The sequence below is a fragment of the Ambystoma mexicanum genome, chromosome 3q (genome assembly GCF_040938575.1).
Source record: "Ambystoma mexicanum isolate Mex_15411 chromosome 3q, UKY_AmexF1_1, whole genome shotgun sequence".
NCBI lineage: Eukaryota > Metazoa > Chordata > Amphibia > Caudata > Ambystomatidae > Ambystoma > Ambystoma mexicanum.
This window is the reverse complement of record NC_090926.1, coordinates 984,168,485-984,196,310: the sequence shown is the minus strand read 5'-3', so window position 1 is coordinate 984,196,310 and position 27,826 is coordinate 984,168,485. Positions and strand designations below refer to the sequence as shown.

Here is a 27,826-nt window from a genome sequence, read left to right as displayed (position 1 = left end):
TGGAGGGGAGGGCTTAGGTGCAGCGGTATTCAAACTGTGGGGCGAGCCCCTCTGGTGGGCCTCAGCCTCATGCCCAGGGGTGGCGCGCATCCACAGTTTGAAAAGAAAAAATAAAATAAATAAATGAAGGATAAATGACCAAAGGGTCGGGCTGTTGCAAGCAGCCCGATCCACGGCCCCTGCCACACATGCTCAGTGCGACAGGGGGCGGGCCTTTGTGAGGTCTCAGGCTCCATTAGGAGCCTATTTATGAAGACAAAGGAAAAAGCGCACACCTTCTTCTGCCTTGATGATGGTCATCACGGCAAAAGAATGTGTGTGCTTTTTTTGTCTTCATGAATAGGCTCCTAATGGAGCCTGAGGCGGCCTGAAGGCCCGGCCTCTGTCGCACTATGGGTGGTGGCAGCAGTGGTGTGGAACTGCCCAAGTGTCACAGAAGTGCTAGAACATATTTGGGCACAGGCACCTACTGTTTTACAAATTAAGCACTTGGTATACACAAGCAGTTGCAATTAAATGTTCATTAAAAAAGAATGCCCTCAAGAGTATGCTATCACAGAGAAAAGGGGACCCCAAAGCCAGTTCAACTACCTACTCCCAGGTGTGCTACTGAACAGGTAGATGTAAGTCGAGAGCCAGCCAACCAACCTCTTTCTCCTATCTGTGCTACTGTACCATACAAATAAGGGGTAAATCGCTCTCCTGCAGCCTCTCTCCCAGTCATCGATTCTTGATGATTTACTGGTGCAGTCACAAAAAAAAAAAGATTTTTTGGGGGCTCATTTTGTTTACAAAAGTAGCGCATTACTAAAACCCCCTGGCTGCCAGTTCGTTGTCCTTGGAGCATCCCATGCTCCCTACCCCCTGAGAGCCACCAACCTTGGGTGCGGTTTTATAACAAATGAAAGACGCAGACAGAACAGTAACTTTGTCAGTCAACTGAGAGATTAATGCACTCTTGCTCCATTCAGAGAGAGGCTTTGAAAATGTAGCTCTGACAAATCAGAGGATCAGGGGGGCAAAGAAGCACTGCACATCTCCGCTCCCTCTTCATGGGTTTACGGTTGCCACCTGAAAGGTTGCCAGCAGCTAACCTGCCAACCTGTCCCAACTCCATACCTCGTGTGCTATTCCCTGGTCAACGAAACCCTGTGAACTCATAGGCTGCATACGACCCACAGAAGTCTTTTTACCGCCCGTCCTGAACGTCTGTTTCTTGCACTAGTGATATTAACGCGTGCAGCTCCAAGGTATAATATTAACAACCAGTGTTTGTGGGTAAAGGGCCGGTATAAAGTCTCTATTTCAGAGCCAGAGTCAAATCATAAGGTGCTTGTGGCAGTATGGAGTTCCAGGCCTCTGCTTGGACACGGGGTTCTGCAACCTTTAGCTCTGCAGATGTGCTGGACTACAATGATCATCAGCCCCAGCCAGCATAGTCAATGATGATGCATCATAGGAGTCGTAGTCCAAAACATCTGGAGAGCCACATGTTTAAGACGCCTGGCTTTAAGGAACAGGAAGTAAAATAATCCATGAAAGTAACAGGAGTATGGCGTTCCTGGATCTACATGGGTAGAATAAAAGTAGACTAGAAGAACAGCCTGGGGGCATCAAGTTTATGTAGGATGGAATGGTGGGGGTCTGAGTCACCTGAGGAGACAGGGGTATCTTACAGGTCTGAAACCTGGTAATCCACTTTACAATAAAAGACAACATGGAGAGAGATGATGTCTCTGTGTGGCCTGGAAATCTGCCGAGATACCACCAAACTGTACTACCATTACTGCCACTTGGTCTGGCGGTATTACTGCCGGATTACAAGTGGTGGTAGGCAGTGTTAGTCCCCATTAATTGGAGTCCATAGGACTCCATGGTGGATTTCAGCGGTATTACTGCTGGTAGTAATTTTGCTGGTGGTAATACCCCAAATTGTTCCATTTTGGGCGGTATGGTGGAGGAAATTCCTCCAGCTTCTTCCTGAAGGATTTTCCTCCACCTTTGCCCTCAAACTCATAGTTGGGCGGTGCGATAATGTGGCTCTATATGGTATTACCAGTGTTGCCAGTCAGAACTCATTTACCTCAGCAATGTCTTCAGTTCTGTTTTTTGTACTGACGCTTAAAATGTGCGATTTGCATTACAAGCTGTGTGCCACAGACTGCTTCCACTCTAAGCGGGGGAGAAGTTAGGACTGTGGGGACTGAGACGGCAGTACTTTTCAACCTTTTGACACGAGGGGCCTTCACTGAGTCTTGGGGGGGGGCATCACCTCCCACGGGATATGGTACAGTATAATTACCTCATTGCTTTCTAACACTGGTTCCTCTACATCAGCCTCTTGCTGACATAGAAGGGTTTATAGCTGTTCAGTGGGCATTCAGTGGTTAGGATCTGTGCTGGCCTGCCATCTTGTGATAAACAGCAGCTATTAACCTTAAATGTGTTGCCATCGCAAGTCTCACTTCTCCCACAGCAACAGCAGAGCCCACTTGCCAGTGCCTGATATTCCGAAAATTCTCTGTAATTTTATGCAGAGCTGCATTTTATTTTTACAAGGTTATTTTACTCACTGAATGCTGATCAAGTGTTTTAAGTCTGGACTTTATTAACTGGGTGCTTGTAATTGCAACACAAGCACGGTTTACAATCTAAACTAGGTGTTTACAATGTTGATTGTTCCAAAATACATCTCCTAGTGTGCTGCTTTGGGTCTAGTGGCCCCCTTTAAGCTGTACACAATGATACATTGTCTGGTTGACATACTATGTGATTTGTGTATTTTATAAAGGAAACTAAGACCACTAGAGCTCACCACCCCAGAAACTCCCAATCCCACCTTTGGGGGCATTCCTGTGGACATGGCAACACAGAGGAAAGAATGAATAAAAAAGTATTTGCCTTCAAGAGGAAGCTAGACCTTTGCAAAAGAACAGTTGGAGCTGGGCAAGCCACCTAGCAACATCAAGGTCCAGCTTTGATGAATACTTCCCTGAAGTAAATGCTGGCATTAATGACTGGGTGATGCAGACTTTTCTGGCAGAGGAGGTGGTGCATCATCCATTTGATGCCCAGGAAGAGCTGATTGAGGTTCAGTCGGACACTACTCTGCAATCTGAATTTAGGAACATTGCAGTGGGTGAATTTTGACTGAAACTTTCTTGGAAGGTAAGACATTATTAAGCATAAGTGGGGTATACTTTTTTTTTTTTTTTTACTGACTCCTTCATTTTTTGAATAAGGGGTGTTTCAAATGAATGTTGAAAACCCGGAAAGTGGGAGTTTTAAGGACATGGAGACAACCATGGCTACAACATTTAGAGGCGAGTGCTTCCATCAGTCCCAAACATCACCTGGGTGCAGGGTGAGCCTGGGTAACTGCTTTTTAACATTGTACACTACTTTACCAGAATTTCTGGTAAACTACAATGTTAAAAGCAGTTCACCCCCCCCCCCTCCCACCTCCAAGTCTGAAACCACACTTGATTGCATTATACTTCAGCCAGGATTGCATTATACTTCAGCAGCACATCTGATGTGTCCACTGAAAGGTTTAAGATTAAGCTACATCCCTAACTCTATCTGGTTACCCAGAGGTAACATCTTAGCAAATGTCACTTGTGGCTGGCCAATCTACAGCAGCACTATTGTAAGTTTGAATTGTTGATGTTTTACTGAACTATGGCACTACACACGTCTTGCTTGGTACTTTTTAATCAGGAAACGTCTTTACTTCTCGTTTCCCTTGAATTGGTGGTGGTGGTGGTGGTACTCCACCTTGCAGCTGTACCTTCTGTTTAGCAAGCATTTCATTCTCCCATCCTAGTTGTGTTGCTGGACGATTATAGAGCGGTGGAGTAGGGGCAGTGATGTCTTACTGGAATGCAACTCGAAGGCTTAAATCTCCTTCTTTCTTGACTTTAGTATATGCAGTGCATGCTAGCCAATGCTTCCACTTTTCTGCGCTGCGCGCGCCAACACCTGCCCCCCCCGCCCCCAGCGCCGTTGCACCAAGTTGGCGACTACATGCAAATTTGCAGTCATATAACTGCCAGTGATGTCACTTCCTGTATTTGCCCCCCCCCCCCCCGCCCCACCGAAATTCATAAGTCGGCTCCCCTGATCACCAGTCTTAGAATATAATGCGATTGCCGTTTAAGGGTGATGAAACTGGCAACATACTAGATACGGCAAGCCACGTGGTTCATAATCCTCCAAAGACTGCGGTGGCCTACGGGAGAATAACGAACCGAGCGAGGCCTGTGTCTGTGGCCGACAGCTGCTGGACCCATGGGCCTGCACTCCCCCACTGTAGTGGGAGGTTTGCCCTACATTTCTGCCATCACGCCTGCCGAGTCCGAGGTGACGTCATGTGATGGCAGCTCCGTTCAGCACGCCGTGCCCACTGCCAACAGCTGAAGCATTAGCGGGCTTTGCACAGATAAGCCAGAGAAGAGGTCCAGAGGCAGAGAACAGCTGCAGGAGGGGTGCTCAGGCAAGCCAGAGAAGGGCTGGGGGGCGGGGGGCAGGGCCCCCCTAAGGAACCAGTAGAACAACAAGGACACCACATCATCCAATTTTCTATTCTGGGCCGCAAACCGAATAGCGGCTCCGCCCCCCCCCCCCCCCCAACTCAGCGGTACTCATTTTATCGACCCTGCAATAACCAACCAAGAGCCGAGCGGGACCTGCATCACCTGCCGAAATGAAAACGGACCTGCTCTGTAAAGCCGGCGCCCAACGCAATGTTCCAGGTTACCAGTTCCACGCCCATGCCGTCTGCTTTCAGCCTGCCGGCACAGAACGCCACGCAACTTTACTTACCCCAAATGACCGCAGCGGCACTAAACTACCGCCGAAGGTAGTCATGCAACGACCAGCTACTCCCTCGGAAGGAACGTCGCCACGCTTGGGGGGGGGTTGAGCGTGTTGAGGTCATCCAAGGGGACATAGGAACGTGACAAGTCCTAAATCCCCACACTATCACCTGCCAACCGCGAACGCCTCTGCCACAGCTCTGGGCAAAATGGTGTTGCTGGGAAACTCATATGGTAACCAGTGAAGTTACCGAAAAGAAAACAAGGGATGAAATGTTACCGACAAATACATAAACTAAATATATAGGGGGCCACTCCTTTTGAGCATTTAAGAGAGCCTGAAACAGTCCACCAAAAGGTTGTGAGGTCAGGTGCTGAAAACATCCATTGATCAACAACAGGCCTTACCAATTACCACAAGGCTCACACAAAGTGACCAATAAAATATACAGGGAAAGAAAGCAGAGAAAATGCCATCTGGCGATTGTGGAATGGCCCGAGAATGTTCTTGTATTAATGAAATGACCAGAGCAATTCTGTTTCTGAAAGGGATGTCTTTTAAATCAGACACCCCTTCCATCATGTAGCATGACAAAATTATGGTGCATTCTTGTGCCTCCGTTGATGGGGTCTCCAGACACCCTCAGCACCAGCTCTGGAGTGGCAGCTGCGAAGGTTGAAAGAGCCCATGTGCATTCCAGACTGCTCCTGTAACTTAAGTTCCAACAGGCAGAGGTGCCTTTTTAAAATTGTCTGCACCTCTGATAGAAAACAAAATGTTTTGTCCTAGTGAACCTGGTGGCATGTTAGCCTATCAAAAATAAGTCATGCCTGGTTACGGCATGGTGGTTACTAGAGTCACACAGTTGTACAGCTACAGAATCTGGATATCATACTAGTGTCAGCTTGGTGAGCAGTGCTCCAGCTATGAGACGACTGATGTGCATGAGCTGTCTGACCGTCACCACAACTGTCACGAGGGACAATGCCTAGGAAGCCACTTCTTCGTCCGAGGATTGCCGACACCTTCCGTGCATAGCAGAGGAAATATCCACAAGAGGTTCCCTGGAAACCAGTGATTCAAAGGCAGTCCTGCCATAAAGCCAAACTCCTAGTAAAAAGCTGCTGATCACTAGAGTCCCTTTGAAGTCAGAAAGAAATGGGAAAGGGCAGAGTTAGAGTAGCCATATGGGCTGAGAGCTGTTCCACAGGTACAACTTTCATTTATCTGCCTTTTGTTTTGTTTTTTTCCACTGAGGGTTTTTCCTGAAAACTTTCGGCAAAAAAATAAATAAATAATAAGGGAACATATGGGGGAGTTCAAGGCATATAATGGGTAGGGGTGATGGGAGGATAGAGAATAAATAAAAAGGGAAGGGGGATTTGGGGGGTAACTCCCAAAAACAAAAGACATTCAATTCGTTTTTTTTGGGAAAAGATTTCAGCAAAAAAAAAAAAAAAACTACGGAAAAAAAAACCAAAATCTAACCAAAAAATCAGAGAATGAATGAATATAGAACCGTTCCACAATCTTAGTTTCCACCCCCTCCCCACTTCCTGCAGACAAAGGACTCTGGGTATGATGTCAGAAGGAAAAGGACACTTGTTACAGTCAGGCTTGCTCTAGACCATTCACAAGGAGAGTAAACGCTCTCCTTAATGGATTCATCTTTGGACTCTTTTAAGAGCTCGAAGGAAGAAGAAAGCTTTGCCCGCTGCCATACCCAGGAAACAGTGGGGGTGGCACTACTGTGGGCAAAGGCCTCTCTGCTGCCGGTGCACTGGAACCAAGAGCCTGCTCACGGATGGTGAAGTCCCCCTGTAGGTGCCACACAACCTCCTCGAAAGGAAGTGCGGAATTAAGGACTCACCTTGTTTCTGGAGACCATGTACGGGACCTCCCATGAATCCAGAAGCAGCCTGAAACTTGTTCTGCCACCTTAACAGATCTTTGAACTAGCTTGTCAATGCTCCATTCACTTTGAGCCACTACCGGAACGCATCAGTGCTTTTGGCGGTCCACACTCTTCAAACAGCTAACCTGCTATTCGAAGCACCTGGACGCTGGCTCAACAAATTACAGCAGATCTCATCAAATTCAACCAAATCGAAGATCACTGATCTCTACTACATAGAAGCAACACATTGAAATGCTGAATCGACCTGCTGGAAGCCTCCAACTTGCAAAAATGGTTTCGCTGCAGACTCGACTGCCGAACCGAACCCTTGAAAGCCATCGACTTCACCATCACAAGAACTGACTCGATGCAACCGGAGCCCACACCTCAAACCAACTCAACGCAGACTTGCCATAGGGATTGCACGACTATCGTCTCGACCCAGGCTTCATTGCACCAACGCACCTTTAAGCCCAGCTCAACACTGTTGAGTGCAGAAGACAATATATGGTCTAGATTTTTGAAGCGACCATGTCTTGCCTTAAGGGATTTTTGTGACTTAAGCCCCACCATCCCTGCCTTTTTTAAAATAAATATATTTAAACAATGACATTGCTTTTGAAATCCTTTGCCTGAGCATCCTTGCTCATCAATCCAGAGTGCCTTTTCATACAGAAAACATGCATTACCTGTGTTACTCTTCCAGGGGAAGGTCTTGAGTGTTTTTAATTAGTGGGGTGCATTGAATGTTTTATTAAATCTCCTATTTTTTATAAAAACCTTGGTCGGTCAATCTTTTTTATTGGTACCATTGTACTATGGTTTGTGTTGCAAACGCATCAGCTCACGCCCCTCCTGAAGATATAGCCTGCCCTCGGCCTGCGCTACCAAGGGAGGTGAACCCGTTTTTACCTTTATGGCTTGGATCACTGCTGATTTAGTAGTAGTGTGAGGCTGAGCAGGTGGTTCAGCCACTACTCACCCCTTTACTCTTGTAGAGCAGGAATGATTTGGTCACAAAAAAGGGCTCTGGACAGAAACGCAAAGTCAAAACATAGTCCAAGAAAAATCCAAACAGTGCCCCCCACTCCAAGAAAATGTTTCTTCCATTGTAAATTACACAAGAAATAACAGAGGCAGGTGCAAACCAGGGGTCATTGCTGGGTCCAGTCCAAAAGTACAGGATTCCGGTCTTCCAGTAAATGCACAGTTGGCTTCTGGGGGTGACGCTAGTAATATCTGCATATCAAGAAGGGAGCACTCTACTTTCGGCAACCTACCGTATATTCACCGCTCTGCTGGAGTTAGGAAGTAGGTGAAAGGTGATGGCAGGCCTTCGTCTCCAGTGGCGAGGGGATCCATGTATATAATGGGGAGAAGGAACACAAAAGTGAGGGCGAGAAGGTTTTGGGAGGAGTGGGGCTGTGCTTTGTTTTTTACTTTTGGCTATTAGGTATTGCTGAAAGTCGAAACTATCGTCATGGGAAGTCAAAGAAGTAGAAAGAGGAGGAGGGACTCAAAGCATGGGGGGGGGGGTTATTTGGTTGTTTTTCCACGCAGTGACCACCCATGGCCAGGACCACTCATTATCTACCCTCCAAGAAAAAAGAAAAAAAACATCCTCCAAAGATCCCAGAGTGCAGCTCTGCGCTTTCTTGCAGCTTTTGGAAGGGTGATGGCAGCTATGAACCAGCTCGTAATGTAACAAAACTGTCTCAACCAAGTGTGGCGGCTGCATGTATGGCATTACACCGAAAAACAACCATTGGCAAATCCAACAGTTTTAGTTCTTTTATAGTGAATTCCCAGGCACCGCCATAATGTTGCCAGGTATTAGCATGTTAAGGCGAGGTAGTACCAATATGGCAGTGCCTGGGAAATATAATTCCCATGCCTGCACAGCATTGTAAACGGTTGGCTTTGCCAATGCTCGTTTTCTTATGATGCTACTGGTGAATATAGTTCACATTGGCCCTGATGTCCAGTGATCTTGGATGAGTCCAAGGCCAGCCACATGGAGTTCATCCACAAAGGCGAGTGCAAGAGTGACTTGCAATAGAAGACAGGACCGCAAATCCTGTGCCCAGTTATCAGACTGTGTCCTAAATGACACCTGAACCCGTTGTAATGGTCTTTGTGTTGCTCGTGCCCGTATTGATGTTGCATGGATGAGACCAGCCACAAGGTGTGCACAGGTCAGCCGTGATGTGCTTTACAGGAGCTCATTTGAGCCCCGAGTCCATAGTAGGGCATGTGAAAGAGTTAACAAATGAGGCGTGGGGGAACAGCGTGGTTTTAAAGGACCTTATTGAAACTCATGCGAGCTCCTAAGGTGCAGATTCACCCAGGAATGGAATGCTATAGGTCTTTGGTCGGGACTGAATCGACGTCCCTCCTGGTAATTTCTGGGTCCTGAAGGATAGCTCAGGGGCAACGTGCTCGCCTTGGAAGCAAGACGACACAGAGCAACACAGGTTCGATCCTGGCTCCATGCTTAGAAACCTATGGGTATTAAGCGTGTTATAGAAATAACCTATCGTATCACAACCCACATTGCTCTTCTGGAGCAATCCAACAGGCTCATATGGGGTGATCATCTTTGTGAAGGTTTCAGGTGGGCGGTCGACGGGTGTTTGACCTGGGTGGATTCTGCACTTGACTTGAGCAGGTGGAGGATCCAGGCTGCCCAGATCACGTGGTCCCAGATCTCCATTCTTTGGAAAAGTTTTCATGCTGAGGTTTAGACTCCTTTGAGTGTAATGAAGAAGGGACTTAAAAATACTACTAGCATACACAGTTTGGAGAGTACTAGGGAGAGGACTGCCATGGCTCTACACAGAATTGCCAGCTATGGTACAATGAGCCAGGCAGTCCACTCAAGAAAAACCTACCCCTCAATGGCCACTCTCGCCTTAACCAAGGCAATGGTCTCCATGAAACCACCTACCAGTTTACCGAGCGGACAGAAAGGCCACTGGCTAGCCAACCAGCTCAGGCGAACCACGGCACCCACATTCCTAGTGCACAAAGGCGTGACGACATGCATGTAATTCCACTTTACGGGCCGAGAAGGAATGGAGTGTGCGGTGGTGGTGTGCAACAGTGATCCGCCAGTGGCATTTTCATCCTAGCCTGCAAACTACTGCTTCTGGTCGATACAACCGTGAGGAATTCGACCAACCGCACGGTGAGTGTGCACTCACCTGGGCTCGTTTCAAATTTTATATGAAATTGAATGATGGTAGAAAAACTTCTGTGGGGTGGGAAATGTGTGGGGCTAATCTGCACACATTTTCCTATGCTCACCGCACAACAGATACAAAGGGAGAGGGCAAAAACTTTCCATTGCCATGGCCAGCCTAATTAAATAACAAAGGCTCCATGGACCTGCCCCATCCTTTTTTGGCCCTGCAGCATGGTGGCACCATCAAACAGGCCCACGTAGGGTCTCGCTGCAGAGACTAACAAAAGACAGGAAACACCAACTCCCCCCCCCCCAACAACCTTTGATATTCACTTTGTCAATCACTGGGGCCCCATTTGGCTTTAAAGGAGGGCTGAGCCCCTCATTTGGCAGATCATCATAAAACTTTGCAAGGGGTACCAAGAAGTATTAATTTGGACCCTGCCAGAAGGTACAGTCTACCTTACAGCTTCTGCCAGTGAAGGAAGGCCCAGATTTCCAAAGTGGAACTAAGATCCCTCCCCTAAACATCTCCCAGGGAACAGAGGGAAATATTGAATCCAGAGGACCCTCCAGCAGCTCCAGAACCTGTACCCAGCAAGCTCACAGTGTGCCCTGCTAGGCTCTGCAAGCAAGCTTCCTAGATGGAACGTCCCAAAGAGTCTCTGAACCAAACCAAGGACAAGGCCATTGCCTGGAACACTCTCCTTAGCTTTGGGCCATCCGCCTTAAAGGATGACACGAGTCCAGTGAAGAAGCTAGAAGGAGTGCATTGACAAGCATCAACCAGCCAGTCGAGCCCCTCATGCTGCAACAGACTGCACTACTGACTGTTGTTACGCCACAGTTGCTAACGTCATCCGATACGCCGCGACCAGTGCTTCATACCCACCAACCAGCAATGAGACGATTCTGAAGCCACCATGTAGGCCATCCTACAGCTGTTCGTCCAGCCTCGCTCTCCAAACTGCTTGCTGCCCGATACCCGAAGCTGTCTCCAGTCTTGAACTCTGCCGCAGAAGCTGCAAAGCACCCTGAAACCGACTCCACGCAGTCACGCGCTAACAACTTCTACAAGCACAAGGTACCTTGTGGTTCTGTCCCCCTGGTCCTCCTTTGTAGGGCCGTAGTGTCATTTTATTATGACCACTTGCTGCCTCTGTGCTGAAACAAAGTATCCTTGAACTATTGTGATTAATTACTTTACCGACAACCTTCCTGTCAGTATCCAGAATGCATCCCTTTTCCTTCATGAAACGGGCTGTACTCTGCATTTCTTTAAAGGGTGGGTTGTATTTTGTAGTGTGCTAGAAGTAAAATATTTTTATACAACCTTGACTGGACAGTCCCTTTTATCATGGGGTAAGAATTGTATTTCTGCTGTGTTACAACTAACCAATGATCCAAGGACTTGCGGAGAGGAGCCTCTTGTTCCATCCACCTTACCAAAATTGGACAAGGAGGGCTATAATTTGCTTGTGTTTCCAATTTGTTCTGATAACTTCTGGTGTACTAGAGTTGTAGGGATGATTGATGGTTTAGAAACCGATATTCATTCCACAGGTGCTCCGGAAGTTAATTTGTCAACCCGCACACCTCCTCCCGCCCCACCTCAGGAAAACACATACACTGTCCGAGGAAGTGCAGGCCCTGGAAATCCCCATGGCATTCTTAGAGCATTAAAAACACAGAGCACAAAGGTTTGAACAAGGTGACGCAGGGTCAGGCCTCCAGATAAGGTTTGTACCAGGCCTTTTTACGCATGAAAATCTTGTAAATGTGGCAGCTTTATTTTATTCCTGTGTACATTTACACACAAGTTTAGAGCAGAGCACAGTGCAAAGCTCAGGTTACTTGACAGAAACCAGATTGCTTCTTTTGATTTTTTATCTACATGGATGTAATTGCAAGCCATGGAGAAAAGCCTCTGAAACTGAATTTATTTCTCTGAAGCCTTTCAAAAGAAGAAACTGCACACTGATAAAACAAATGGTTTCTTTCCATTCAGCATCTGCTGTGTTGTGTGTAGAAAACTGAAGCACTGTGCATATTTATTTTCCTAGAATTTTAGGATTGGATGATTAATATTATGGAAAACTAACTTGCAATTGAGAATTTATATTTTGTAAAAAAATTATGTTTTTTTCCTGTGAAAGTAACCCAGTATTGCACAATTGCATTGTTCAGAGTTCCTGTGCTGTGTTCACAGTCATGCAGAGGCAGATCATTTTTACACGTATAATTTAATTTACACTCTAATTATAAAAACAGTGTGTAAAATGATGAGTATGCACGGTCTAGTTTAGATCCATTCAACCTTGCATTCAATGGGGTACAATGGTCAGTGACAGCAAAGTCTTTGCTCAAGTTATGTAGCGCTTCATACAAGGTTCATCCAACATCTAGGCACTGCGATTATTGTGCTTCAGTTGATACTCCGTTTATCGACCTCTGAAGGATGTTAGACAATAAGATAGCTCAGCCGGTTGAGCACTTGTTGGTGCGATCTGTTAGGTTGCAGGTTCTAATCCCATCAATGCCAACTCAGTCTTTCATCCTTTCGAGGTCGATAAAGGAGTACCTACCTCGGTTTGGTGATCATTGTGATAAATATGTTCCACGTAGAGCGCTTTGCCAAAAGCACTATATGAATAACCATTTGACCATAAGATTAGGTATAGAATTTAGCCTGGAGTTCTTGTCTCTCTGCTCCGTTGTCTCATAACATTGGTATACCATTAGGAAATGAGGACTTTCATTGAACCTCAAAAGACAATGCTATCGAACCTCAAAACACACAATACAATCCATGTTTGCTTTACTATGCAACTGGCTAGGTTTTTGTGGTTTGAACATTTAAATATATACAGGAGATATCAAGTGGCCAGACCTTCAAGAAATAATGAAAGGTGTATTCTGTCACAATACCACGCAGCAGCTTTCTGCAATGATTTCCATACAGTTTTTGCACACGTCCGCTAGATGTCACATACATTTTCCTCTCTTGCAAAGGAGAAAATCATGTTTACTCTATTGAAATCACATTCACTTTCAAAAGGTTAAAAATGAGTAAAATACTCCCACTTCAAAATCTTATCTGGAGCACTGCGCAGGGTATTTGCCTTTTTGCCCATGTTTTTAAGAACTCAGATATCCAAGGAAATGTGCTTAGGAAAGGATAGAGGCTTGGTGCATCCCGTATACTGGAGTGCAAGATGGCACTTGCCCCCCACCCAGGCTGTCAGGCTGGCTCTTACCCAATGGGTCAGAGGTGAAAAATGAAATTGAAAAAGACAAAATCCTTCACAATTCAGCCTGCCTGAGAGGAAACGAGTGCTACAAGGTTCGCTTTGTTTTTGCATAGATGGGATGAGGCACTGGTCTTGATGTCGGCATTGCAGATGTGCCTGGGTGGCTCCCAAACATGGACCGCCTCTGTGAGGAGTGTGGTAGAAGAGTCAAGGCTGCAAGTGCATGTTCTGACTGCCCAGCGGCAATGTACACATTTCAACGACAGATTCTGTAGCCCTCGAGGTTAATGTAGGCACCACCGAGAACCATACTCAATTGGTCTGCTACCTGACCACAACTAAGTATATGTCCATTTTTAGAGTTTGTCTTTGGTGTCTTACCCTATGTTCATTACAAAAAGAGTTTCATAGCACCTATGGGTTTTACTATATGGTGGGTATAGAAATGGATGTTGGTGGTACTTATTTTTGGGCATAGTTAAAAAACACACGCAGAAAGATGCAACTTTCAAGTATTAGTAGACTGCAAATAATGGGGCATCATTCATATTTGGGTGCATTTTTTTGATTAAAAAAAAAAAAACACTGGAGAAATGTGCCAGTCAGGTTGTATTTATGAAAATCCGCCCTATTCAACATACCATCAGCGGAGGTGATACTTCTGGAATACCTCCAGGGCCATTTCAGAAATACCACATCAGCCGGTGGTAATGTAAAAATGTTTATTTTAACATTTCTTTCAGCCATTTACACAATCAAGGGAGAGAAAATCATTATGTACAGTAGTGGCTCCAAAACACTACTTTGCCTTTTTCTATGCACAAATAAAAGCCAATTCTGACCCTTTTTATGCATTACATGGGTGAGGCAGTCAGAGATGCTCCTCACCTTTTCACCCCTTGACATGACCCTTTCCCCCTAATTCTGTGATTGTTGTTCATTGTCTTGGGCAGAACACCCTTATATTATGTGACCAACATAAACATTCATGCATCTCAACAACGGATTCAGATATATAGATACAAAGTCGCATGAAAACAAACATCCTTCGACCTATACTTTACACAGCCACAAATACACTCAAACACATCAGCACAGTCACAAAAACTGAAACACATACTCTCCACCTTATATGAAAAATGCACAAACATAGTAGGTCACCCATGCTCATGCTCCCCCTCCATCACCAGATACCAGGTGGATTCCCCTTGCAGTTCCCTCGGCTCCCGCGAATGGAAGCATGCAGCCCGCTTTCTAATGAAGTGCAATTTGGGAGCATTAAAGTCAAGACCTCTCAGCGCCTTTTGCTATGCTTTGTGCCAGGGGCAAGCCCCATAGCCACAATTCCCAGCAAGACCTCCACCATGGCTTCTTGTTGTGTCTGCAACGTTTACAGGCAAATTGTGGTGTTCTACTGTCTACATACGAGCCGGGGCAATGGAATTGATGAGGGACAAGTAATGCGCTTTGCGTGATGGCCATCACAAGGGTGCGATTGGCAGGTAATTGGTGACTGAGCAACGGGGGCAAGGAAAGTGGTTGCGAGCAAGATAAGGAAAGGGGATCGAGTTAAAGGCTAAAGAATGGGGCAAAAGGGTAAGAGGGGTCTGAAAGTTAATTTTAATGAACAGGCGCGTTGAGAAAGTGGAGCAAGAAAAGGACACTGGAGGGTGATGGGTATTAAAATAGGTTAAATGAGACAGAGGTAAAGATCTGGAAAGGTCAGCAGGCTTATTGACTGTTGCTGACACCTGTGCCTGACCTGCATGCCACTGCAGCCGATTGTAGGGATAGCTCCACGTTTTCTTTTTTCTGACAAAGCGATGTATACTTGCTTTATGTAATTATGTTTCAATAAGGACTTCTCTTATATTTTTCAGGTTGCTTTTTCATGTGACTTGGTGCTTTTTAAGCGCACACAATGCTACACACTAAAATAATTATAACCTGTACAATTGTGTGCGCTCTCAGGTGTATTTGCCACAGGACACAGATGATTAATAGTCTTCCTTATATAGTTGAGAAAGTCTCATTTTTATGGTTTCATAGTCTATAGTGTTACTCAATAAATAACGTTAACCATTTATAAAATGCATACAATGTATACCGTTGGGGAGGCACACGATGCCAAGTGAGGCTCCTGTGATGTGGGGGATGGATTGAGAGGGTGCCAGGTAGGGGTTTTGTGTTGTGGGTGGGGGAGGCGGGAATCCGGGAATGGATCTTTTGCCGTGACAGCTCTTGTTTGACTGTGAGAGCGAAGCCAGACCCCTGGTTGAGCAGTGGCTTGGCTGTACCAATGAATGTTATACCTTTGACACCTCTTCCGATTGGTCTTAAATTAAAAGATGGGATGAGAGAAGAAGTAGCCGGCTGTCAAACTGCAAACTGGGACACGATGAAACCTGGGCTCAAATCCCAACTTTGCCATTTCACTAATTTTATTATTCTGGGAAAACGGTTTACTATGTTTGCGGTGTTTGAGAGTTTCCTGCGTTCGGTTCTCTAAGAAACCACAAAAATAACTGAAAAATATGTTTCATAAAAGAGAAGCAATGTCAATTATGTCTACTATACGTACCGTGTGGGCAGAGGAGACGTGCACTATGGTCCAGAAAAATACAGTTACCCCGAGGATACAGGATGCCAGTCCTCTGGCCACTAGTGACTCGAAACAGAACTAGGCACTTGCCCAGAAGCCACAGAGAGTGAAGCTGTGTCCGAAGCATAGCTCAGCGGCAACGTGCTCGCCCTGGAAACAAAATGACACGGAGGAACACAGGTTCCATCCCCAGGGTCCGCGCTTAGGGACCTCTGGGTATTAAGCGCGTTATAAAATATATCATATCAATAACCTATCATATCAAGCGGAGACACCCACAGCAGAGTGGTGCTGTCTCCGACGGTGATGCACCAGCAAGGTGCATTATACGAAGGAATGGTGGTTGCTTTTTCACATAGCGCCTCAACACGGATGGAGGCATCTCCCTTGGGATGCTGTTGCTCCGGCGTAGCGACGCTGCACTTCAAAGGGTCGAATCCCGCCATTGCCCTTGGTGTATTCCAGGCGGCTACAGCAATAGCAATGATAACGGACATTGTTATAGTGCTCAGAAGCGCAAAGCATCCCCCAGGAAACGCCTAACCCAAAAAAATACTTTTGTTTGGCAGCTCTAGCTGCAGTAACGCAACGGCAGGTGGGCAGGTCGGGCTTTGGCCGCCCCCGCCCCCGCCCCTTCTCCGATATTTTAGGTTATTTTGACTTGACCTGGCTGCCCTGTAAAGCCATGGCAGGAAAAAGCAAATAGATGGTGGCCCAGCTGCACAGTGAAAGGCCGGCAATTCCTAATATCCGGCATTTGCCAGCAATTGCATTCGTATGCATACACTTCTAGGCACTCAAAATTGGATTGGGTGGCAGTTGGGGGAGGGGGGTCAGGAGACAGCTCATTCTCACGGCAGTTCTTCAGTGTGAGGGTTTCAGAGGAGAAAGGTAGAGTTAACTCCTTGTAGCATTGAAGCTGCACCAGAATAGTCTCATTGGAACGTGCATAGACGTTAGTTGCCGCTACACAAGTGAGATTCCCCCTCCCCCACAGAGTCTGCAGTTAGCCCCTCTCCCAAATGTGAAGGTGTGTAGCCCACTCACCCGAAATTGTAGCCTAGTTGCATGCCTGAGCCCACGTCATCGCTCCCACCCACATACCAAACAAAAGACCCGGAACACACCGCCCCCTTACGGGACAGCTCAGCGAGTCATATCTCCTACTGCAGAGATGTGTCTGAAAACTCGGATTCACATCAACACCTCAACTGCCAATGTCATCCTCCCAATATTGAGAAAACATCGAATTAATCAGACTTTCCACAGTTGGACACGGACTGCAAACGGAGGGCATGTGCGCCCATTAACTCCCAAACCACCGGATTATTGGAAATGGCAAAACGAGGGAAACAGACTGTCAGCAAAAAAGGTCAGTGGAACCAGGATGGGAGTGTACTTTATCAGTTCAATGAGTGGGTGAAGGTGAGCGAGGCCCCCACCCGCCTTTCCTTAATCTCTGATACACAAACCTAGTCACAAATGATAACGCTGCGATATTTTGAAATTTATATTTTCGTGCTTGGTTAAGAAAATGCAAGTGGTTTACGAATCGGACAAGTGGGCTCAGGAAAGCAGGGGATAGAATGCCCACTGACAGGGCAGGGTTAAGGCGCCGTCAGCCAAGAGGGGCGCGGGAGGCCGGGGAAACGTGCGCCCAGCTGGCGTGGTCCATTCCTGGCCGCTTTGTCCATTAGGAGACCCAGGCCCCGCCCCTCTCGCACTCCAGACAGCCGCCAACAACAAGGGAGTTTCTGGACACAAGGTCCTGCCTGTTCTTGAAATACAATCACAGTTGGTCTCCAGCTTTACCCGTGCGCCCTCCGTACCCCTGCCATGCTGTTTGTGTCCACTATTTCTACACAACTTTCTCAAGCATCAGTGCACCACAGAGCGGCTACATAGAAGGGGGGCTCAAGGGGGTGAGTGCACGCAGAGCGGAAGTCGGTCTGACAATTTACCGCCCATCCAGACCCAAATAACAACTGAGCGAGAAGCAGTCACGTTTGGGGAAAGCCCGTAGCAGCGCCCTGTGCCAGAAGTGAGACTCCCGAGGGGTCTGTGCTTACAGGAAGCAGAGGAGGAGGAGCCAGCCGAAACCGCGAGGAGCTGGGGGAGAGGCGATGGAGCGCCGAGGTAGCCCAGGGAAAGGAGATCATTGCCGAGATCCCACTGGCACTACGATTGCCCAACTCCGTGATGGGTCCAAGTCGCAGGGGCCAGTGGTGGATGCACAATTTCACTTGCACTGCTCTGGGGGATCAACGCCCGTAGCATGTAGGTCTAGTAGCCCCCGCACCCGCGTGACGAGACATGCTTTCCGTGGGACCCTTTGCGCTGTGGGGTCTCTTCCTGTGAGGTGGGTGGGAGGGTGACTGAGGGTCTGCCACCTGGTTTGCTGGGACCTCGCTTCTCCTCTACTAAAGTGGCGCTTTAAAGCTTGCAGTGGATGGCGGCTCTAGCCCAGGACCCCGCGGGGGGTCCTACATGCAGCACACTCACCTGCTGGTACCTCTTGTCCTCCGGGTTGAAGGTGCCCTCAACTCCCCGCAGGCTCAGGTCCAGGTGCGGGAAGTTGTGCAGCCAGTACGTCCACCAGGGGGCGATGTAATCCAGGCGTGCTGCCATAGTCCAAGGAGAGGTAGTGACCCTGGGGCCCGGGTTCAGAACGGCTCAGGAAGCTCCAAGGGGCTCATGGCTCATTCATACACAGCTTTTCCTGTCCGGCCGCACGCTCTGCCTGCCTGGGACGCGCACTCCGTGTCCGTGAGAGTGCGCATGGAGGCGGGGCAGGGGGGCGGGCACTCGGGACAGCGTGCACACGCTTCAGAAAAGAGCAAGCCAGGAAGATGGGATGTGCGAGCCTGCTGCCCCCAGCGGGCAAAGCGCCAAGTAAAACCCAGGAGGCGGTTATGCAGGAATAACGGGCCGGAACTGACAATCTCTGTGGATGTTATGCATTAATTGCTTCACAGAGGACGTCATTTGGACATCACACGGCACCCTCTGGGCATTTTACAGTGGTTTCTTGTTGACCGGTCCGACAATCCCACAGCGCCAAGAATTTTTATAGGGGTTTGTGCTCAGCTAAGCAACCGCCAGCAGATGTTGGCAGGTGGACCAGGTAAAAGGCCTGATGTATGCGAATATTTCCGCAATCCAAATATCTTTGACAAAGACCCCGCCTCTCATTAAAAAAAAAGGTAATAACGTTTTTTTTTTAATCAAACGAAACATGGGTGCCAACTTTTGATTTTGGCTAAAGGGGCAGACATTTGCAAAACTCATAAAGAGAGGGAGCCGTACCCTACCCCACAGTGAAACCCATTTTAGAGCACACTTTGCAGCAAGAATTGGAAAAAAATCCATAGGATTTACAGACAGATCTAAACCTATAACATTTCAGCAACATTCGCCTAACTTGCTGAGCTGTCTTTCCACGGAATTCTTCTTTTGGATCTCTGCCTCCCCCCTACTTCTTCTGCACCTGCATAACAGCTTTGCCTGTGCGCCCCCCCCTCCACCCAGCAGAGTGGGCCATTCATGAGCCAGCCTTCTTACTTTGAAGTGAGCAGCACTTGCTAATTTTGCAAGATATGTGCTAACACTTCACCCCTACTCAGCCCGACAGGAGAGGTACTGGAATCCCTGTCACGCTGATGCGATTTAAAAGCGCCTAGCACTCCATAATCTACTTGTTTTTGGTCTCGCCCGTACACATATATGCAGAAAATCCACCTGCGCGAAATGACACGTCTGCCCCTGTGGTTCAAGGAGTATGGGGCCAACTGCCCCTATCTGGCCCAGGCTGCTCCAGAGCGCCGTACACGGAAAGGGCAGAGGGATGGATATGAAATGTGCAGAGTCGATCATCTACAGCCAGGAAGGAACGGGCGAGTCATCAGCGGCATGTCCTGGAATTGAGTTTCAGTGGAGGAACCCTTACGCCCAGGGATTTAAGTGGGCCGGGACCGAGCCCTGGCAGTCCCCAATAATGCTGTCTAAGTCAGGGTGGCGCCAGGGACCCCTAAAGTCCCCTTCTAGTAGCCAATGCCTTTTTTTCTTAATGTTGAAACTCTTCAGGCTTTAGGAAAAAAACAACTTTTCTACCTGACTTGTGGCACTGACTCCCGCCAGGCACACATTTAACTGGAGATGCAGAGATCATCAGGTGGGAGGGTGATGATCGATGCAAAGGGGTGCCTGGTGAGGGTTCGGCACCACATTTCAGAGGAAAAACGTACCTCCCCTGATTGCCGCCATTAGGCCACGCCCCCACAATAGCCCTAGCTCAGTTTTGCTTGTCACTTAAGGCACTGCTTATGCTTTTGAGAACTACCCTGGACGATGAAAAGTCAGCAAATTAGGAGGGGTCAACCATGGGCGCCTGGATGGTTGACTAATGGAACCATGGCCGGGTAGATTGGCACACCACCATAAGCAAGGATTGATTCACATGCTCGCGCCTTTGCAAGCCTAGGATGTGGCGTCAGCGTCGTTGTGAGCCCTTCCCAGGGAGACCAGTGTATGTCCCGCCTGAAGTCCAGTCGCGATAGAATTAGCAGTGACCAGTTACATTCTTTGAAGCAGAAGGAGGACAGGGAGAGTTGCTCTCAAGAGTACCACGTGCAGGGGAGTTGCTAGGTCTGGAAAATACCTGGGGCTAAGCTGATGTTGGAACTGTTGGGACTGGGGGCTAGCTAGTCTTTTGGCTGTAGCTCCTGAGATTCTATCAGGGGCTACAACCAAAAGATCAGGGGCTATAGCCCCCTTAGCCTCCCCTAGCAACGCCCCTGACCACGTGATAGAAGACTGTTTTTGGGACAGCGATCACCTGGGGTCAGAAAGGTAGGTCTCCATCAAAGATGACTCCCTGGATACATGCTTGATGATTAGGGGGGTGTGTGGCCCTGGAGCAGCTGGCAGTGGTGAGTTAAAGGGTCAGATCAACAGTCCCTACCAATAGAATTTCTGTCTTTGATGTATTTAATCTAATGTATAGCCTGTCTTCCATTCGTGCACTTCAGCAACACAGAGTCCAAACCTAGGACAATCGCAAGAGCTGTGTTGAAGTTTGGCATGGGGTGGGAATCCTCAGCAAATGCATGGAAGCCAATATTGTAGTTACTGATGAGCTTTGCCGCAGTGCCAGGTTTAAGAGTATTGCCAGCAGGGCCCTGGTGGTACTCCAAAAGGAGATGACAATTATGTGAGAGACTAGAGCCCTGCTCGAGGATCCGGATCTTCAGAAGTGTCCCTGAACCAAGCGGTGGACTGACCAGCTCTCTCCTGGGTTACCTCGCTGCAACCGTCGCCATTCTGAATGTACTCTTGGAAATTGGAAGATCTTCAAGCTGTACCACAAGACGCCTGCTCCTGCATTTTCAGCCTTCTTGCATCAACGGAAGCATTGCAGGACCTGCTCCTTTGTCACTGGAAGATCACCTGACCATGGTGAATCCTGCTGCAATCCATCTTCTTCACATCTTAGAGGTACCTTGAGGCCGTCTGCCCCGCAGAAGTCTTCATCTTTTCTTCATTTGGGTGTTCATTTGGAAGGTGTCTGTAACCAATGGCTAAGCACAGTGACCGACCAAAACTAAATCCTGCATCGAAAAAGTGACCTTTTCACCTGCAACTCATTGGCCTGCTCCGTCCGGACCAAGCACAGAAGATTGTGGGCCAAGGATTCCATAACCTCGGCAATGGTTTCTGGAGAAATCCGAGTCAGGTGGGTAATTTAGCATACCTGTTTCTGTCTCCCCTGTTCTTAATAGGGTAACATGGGCGCACATTCCTGTCCCTAAACTACTCTTTTCTCACTTTGGTTGGTGGAGGCCTGATCAAGTATCCTTTCATAGCCCTATCCTATTGACTGGTAATGAGTAGTTTACTTAACTGAACTTTACTTACCTTTTTGACCTTGGAACCATAACCACTGGCATTTTCCAAATCTCTTAATAAACCTACCTGTGAAGTATATGTTTGGGACTGGTGACTTTAGTGCACAAAGGCCCAAATCATCTCAGTGTCGGACTCATTAAGTGTTAGGGGAGCTCTTCTGCTGTTATTCAAAGTGTCTAAATGGAATTTCCTGCATATGAATACTTACCTGTGTTTCGCTGGTTATTGAAGTATGTGCGTTCTTTCTTTTCCTAAGGGTGAATGCATATATCTGTTTTGTAGTAAAGGTGTGGCAATATTTAACTAGAGATTTTACTTGCTTAGTGTGTATTTTCAAGGCCTAATACATATTTGTGTATTTTTGTACTTCCCTGACTAACTTGAATTATTGGTGTTGTTCTGTCTGGGCCCATTGTAGCCCTAGACTGCTCTCACAGCCCTTCTGAGACCAAACCTTTATGCTTTGCTACCTTATCTTGATAGGGTTTGGCTAGTCTTCGATATGTCTCCTTATGCACCATAATCTGGTGGCCTCCAAAAATCCACCCCCTGGGCTGATTTTGGAAATCCATATTAAAACTCATTGACCCCTCATGTAAGCTCAAATGAGTGACTATAATCTCGAGGTTGGAGCAGGGTCTTCTCTCATGACGTTGAGGGCAGACTATGTTCAGTGCTTTGAGCGTATGCCTGACTGCCAGTAGCTGAGGAGGCGATGAGTCCCAAACTGAGAGGAAGTTTGAGTTGAGACAACACTTTCAGGCCCTGGTCAAACCTGAGCCTCTGGTCTGACCCTCTCGGGTCAGTGCCTGCCCAAAGCACTGGGGGGCACAAGCGCCACCGACTACCCACATGTAGCTGAATTGAAAACAAAAAAGTGTTAAAAAAAAACCACGCCCCCACGTGCGGACAACACATTGAGGAATGCTCCCGCCTGACATCCGGTCTCATTCGCCTAACTTCCTGTCCCCCCCACCCACTCATTGATTGACTGCGACGGGACAGTAGCACTTCCTTGTGCGGTGGTGCAGCGGGTAGTAGCGAATGTGAAGGTAAGTGCCTGCCTGCAACCTCTTTGTGCTCCCTCTCCCCTCAAAAAACCCCATTCTTCCCCTCATTATTTAAAATATACCAACTCTGGTCCTGCACCCCTCTGCTCCATTCTCCTTCTTTCCCTGCCACAGCCCCCTTACCTTCTGCACCCTCCAGAATTCCCCACACCTCACCTGAGTTCCACCAGTCCAGCTTCTCTCCACTTCCCTGCACCAGCATCCACAAAACACTGGTTCAACCCTCCCTCTCCCCGCGGGTCCCCAGCATCTTTTGCCACCTCCCAGACCCTTGTCACACCCTTTCTCCTGTCTGGTAGCCCCTTAAACCTCTTTTCTCTGCCCCTGGACTATTTACACCCTTTTTCTCAGTCCCCATCTCCTTTTTTCATCCCTTAGCCCCCTTCACCCCTTTTCTTGCTCCTGAGCCCCTTTTCACCCCTTTTCTCGCTCCGTAGCCCCTTTTTACACCCTTTCTCACTCGCTAGCCCCTTTTCAGCCCTTTTCTCACTCGCTAGCCCCTTTTCACCCCTTTTCTCACTCGCTAGCCCCTTTTGCCCCTTTTCTTGCTCCTTAGCCGCTTTTCACACCCTTTCTTGCTCGCTAGCCCGTTTTCACCCATTTTCTCGCTTGCTAGCCCCGTTTCACCCCTTTTCTCGCTCCTGAGCCCCTTTTCTCGCTCCCTAGCCCCTTTTTACACCCTTTCTTGCTTGCTAGCCCCTCTTCACCACTTTTCTCGCTAACTAGCCCCTTTCCATCCCTTTTCTTGCTCCCTATCCGCTTTGCACACCCTTTCTTGCTCGCGAGCCCGTTTTCACCCCTTTTCTCACTTGCTAGCCCCTTTTCACCCCTTTTCTTGCTCCCTAGCCCCTTTTCACACGCTTTCTTGCTCGCTAGCCCGTTTTCACCCCTTTTCTCGCTCCCTAGCCCCTTTTCACCCCTTTTCTCGCTTACTAGCCCCTTTTCACACCCTTTCGCGCTCGCTAGCCCGTTTTCACCACTTTTCTCGCTTGCTAGCCCGTTTTCACACTCTGTCTCGCTCCCTAACCCCTTTTCACTCCCTTTATTGCCTTCATCCTTTTTATCGGCCACCGGTCACTTTTCATCCCTTTTTTCCTCCCAGTCCCTTTTTGTCCCCTTTTCTTGGCCACAGCCCATTTTCTGTGCCCCCCAACCCCTTTCTCCTCTTTTCTATATCCATGGCGCCTCCTCCTAATCATTGTTTTGCGAGGCCATTTCACTGGCTCGGCTCGCATTTGGCCCGAGCCGGCTCGAACCGAGCCAAGGTATCCCTGTCTCTCCCAGCTCCATTCAACTATCCCTCCTCCTGAATTCCTTACCTTATGCTCAGCATTGAGGTCACTGTCTCTGACCCAGCTTTGCCATGCGCTCCTGGCCGATATGGCCCTGGATACTGTCCCCACCTTTCCGGTACTGGTATGGTAGATAATACTGAGACAGACTTTGCATCTATGACCTTGCATTGTTTTGGGTTATAGAAGACTTGCAAGCATCATTTACACCATTCAACCTTTTTGATGCAGTATTGCAGAACGCCAGGCCGCCCAAAACTACATCTCCCACTATGATCTGTGCAAGAAACGGAACGCCCTGTAACTAGGATCTGAATTTTCAGTCTTCCTGGAACTGTGATGTTCGATACAATGAAGTAAACACACATAGGAAATACCCAAAGTGTGGGCTTTTGTGTAGGCATGGGAAAGACGCTTGCCAGGCACTGCCATAGTGGTATTAACTACCCATTGTTGGTAGCAGGTGCAAAATGGTGCGAGTAGTGCCTGGCAAAAGTTTACCACTTATGCACAAGCCAAAAAGGTTTGGCTTTGCCACTGCTTATTTTAAACAGCACTTCAGTGGCTTTGCCAATGCTTGTTTTTAACAGGACTTCAGTGAAAGACATGCAGAGTGCTTATAAATCGGGTGGCTGAAGTCAGGCCTGGTAAAACATTTTTATTACACCAGTATCATGTTTAGAACTCCAATTAAGTCATTAACTCTCAGACGACTGCTTTGAACAAGCACTGGCAGGCTCTTTTATTGCAAAGCCTGATGGTAAGGCTTGATAAAAGCGAGCTCAAAGAGTTCCCAGGAGGAGGTGTTATGGGCAGGCAGAGGTAGGAATGGGTGGGAATAGCCATAGGGATTAGCATGGCCATGGGCAGCAATGGGTGGGCACACAATCAAACAGCACCTACAGACTCTGTGTCCCTCCTCACATGTCCTTCGTCCCTATCTGTACCCCAATGCAATAGTTTCAGCGTATAGGTGCCGCAAGCGACACTTAATAGCCCAAACTAAAAAGGCCATACATCTACTGGCAAACCTGATACCGACTTCCAGCTGATGTGATGCGGTATGCCTGGCCGCCGGAAAGTAGATCTCCCAAGAGGTGGGATACTTAATTAATTTTATTGTTGTCCGCTTGGAGCGAGGACTTAGCCCAGTGTGTGCACCTTCTTGCTTAATAAATGCATAAGAGCAGCAATGGGCGTGTCATTATGTACTTCTCCTTTGTTGCAGGTAGGGTAGAGGTGAATCGTGCGAGTACGCCTGCGCCAGCATGCAGAGCATAGCAGGCAAGGGCATTGCCAAGGGAACAGCAGTAGCTGGGCGTAGAAGATACATGTGGGGTCCTTGGAAGTATAGGCTCCACGGGCCTCCTAGAGCTGATTCTGTGCAGGCTGCCAGGTTACAGATCTTACTTTGCACCCTTTGCACTGGGACAGGAGCACCTCCAGACACTTGTGGGCTCTGTTGGGCTTCAGCAGAGGGTGACGCTTGGTTCCATAAGTACAGCGAGCACGTGACCCAAGCGTGGGTGAAACATACCTGGCGTTCCTCGCTCACTGACTTCAACCGCTTGCTATTCCATGCAGGGAAACTCTGCACAATAGGCCAGGCTAGTCTGCTCCCTTAAGTGGCACGCTCACGATTGGATGTATATGACTCGCCCCTTTTTGTAATAGGACAGACAGGCTTACTCACAATGGAAAAGAGAAATGTACAAAGCAACTTCCAGTGGTCGTGATTAATCCAAAGCTTCTTATCCATCACTTCTTGCTGCATATTACACTGTCCCACTATGCATATGACAGGCACTTGCTGCATAACTCCGTTTACAGGTTCCTAAACTCCAAAGTACATAATATGTATGTTGTAGGGATCTCTTCCTTACCCACAGTTCACAGGTTCGGGGTTCGCTACGGTGAAATAACACTTCAACTTTTTCACTGTTTAACAAATCATTGTTGCCCGACTTTCCCACTTGGCGGAATAGTGTAACAAAGAGCAGCTCAGCATTTATTTAAAATTATTTATTTATTATTTATTTATTTATTACATTTATCGAAAGCCCAAACCCGCAGGTATCACAGCGTTTGTACAAGCAAAAATAATACAAGTAGTCAGTCATGGGAGGTAAGCAAGGCACTGGCAGCCTCTCTTCTTTTGTTTGACAGCATTGGCAGAGCGCTTAGAAACAGGCTTTATACTAGCAGTAAGGAGGACCTTCTGCATGCTGTGTATTACGGTGGATTTCCATTTCCCAGACTTGCTGCCCAGTCAATCGTAACATTTGGGCTACTAGGTAAGGTGCTATTAATACAATTGTGTCACCATGGGGATGCCAAGAGCTTTCCAACTTAACCAAATCCTACTGTCCCGGGCATTTCACTCACAAACTAGTTACAGGTTGATAAACGAAGTGAAACCAAGGTACGCTGCCCGTGATCACCAAACACATCACACTTGCCATGCCTGCCGTACCTCGTTCTACACACAGCCTTACAATAAAGTACATCATTATCGTCATGCTTAGCAGACACAAGCTTTTCATTGTGTAAAGGTAAGTCGCATTGCCTTTTCCAGTGCCTGTTTACTTTGAAATTCTGAACAAAACAGCACCGTTTCAGTAATTGAACCCATCAGTGCCTCGAATTACAAATGACAGTATCTGAGGGTCACCCTAAGGCTCCATATCACAGGAAGTCAACAAAACTATTACAAGTTTGAAGAAAACAAGAATAGTGCAAGCAGGAGCGCTGCCTTTGAAATGAAGAACTACCCACTTCAGTAGGGTTTTAGCAACATAGCTGCTGCCACTTAAATTAAGAAATTGCCAGGTTATTTTGGTTAAATTGGCAATATTGGCAATACATGTCACTTACCTTTTTGCCTAGATTCGTGGCGAGCATGGAGATAGGCCGATTTGGAACTAGAGGGAAGGGCGGAGGCCGAAGGAACAAAGGAGAGGGGACATGTTCAACTCCCCCCACCCACAAATCCAATCCGGCTGTTACTTTGTACATTTTAGAAGTCCAACTGACAATGATCTTGAGTCGAAAACCTCATCCCCGTAGCACGCTAAAATAAACTTGGACATAATTATGCTGTAATAATTCAGGCCTACTCAAAGAATAGTGGTCTCGTGCAGAAGGGATGTGACCTAGCAGTTTGGACTGGACTACCCCTTTGGGGATGGGACCAAGCCCGATTGCATATGGTCTTTCCCCTTTTGTAATGGCTTGGCAAGTGAAGAACGATAGTCTGGAGGGTTGCCCCTAGCAATGCCAGAGGTAAAGATTCATTCTAAACCTTCCAGCCATCACCTCTTTTGTTTTGCAATTGTCACCCCAAGTGGGACGGGTATGCCCAGACGTGGGTCCCATGCCTACTGGCGTAGAGACCCAAGGTATTACTCACTGATGACGCCCAACAAGGCTGAAACATGTCTTCGATGTTTGTGGTCCCGTGCAGAAGGGATGTTACCTAGCAGTTCAGGCTGGACTACCCCTTTGGGGGTGGGACCAAGCTTGCTTTGCATATGGTCTTCCCCCTTTTGTAATGGATTGGCAGGTGAAGAACAATGGTCTGGAGGGTTACCCAGAGCAAAGCCAGAGGTTAAGATTCATTCTAAACCTTCCAGACATCCCCTCTTTTGTTTTGCTATTGCCACCCCGTGTGGGATGGGTATGCCCAGAAGTGGGTCCCATGCCTGCTGGGCCTAGAGACCCAACGTACTCCTCACTGATGATGCCCAAAAAGTCTGAAACATTTCTTGGGATGCTTGTGGTCTCGTGCAGAAGGAATGTGACCTAGCAG

The 27,826-nt window shown here is 47.7% G+C and overlaps 1 protein-coding gene across 1 annotated transcript in view; it reads right to left on the bottom strand.

Moving 5' to 3' along the window:
* TTYH2 (tweety family member 2) overlaps nucleotides 1–18,506 on the bottom strand; it is a 554,125-nt gene extending 535,619 nt beyond the window's left edge. Inside the window, exon 1 of the mRNA XM_069655121.1 lies at nucleotides 18,255–18,506. Within this exon, the coding sequence (XP_069511222.1) occupies nucleotides 18,255–18,380 (126 nt within the window). The 5' untranslated portion in view covers nucleotides 18,381–18,506. The remainder of the gene's footprint in view (nucleotides 1–18,254) is intronic.
* Between the last annotated feature and the right edge of the window lie 9,320 nt (nucleotides 18,507–27,826).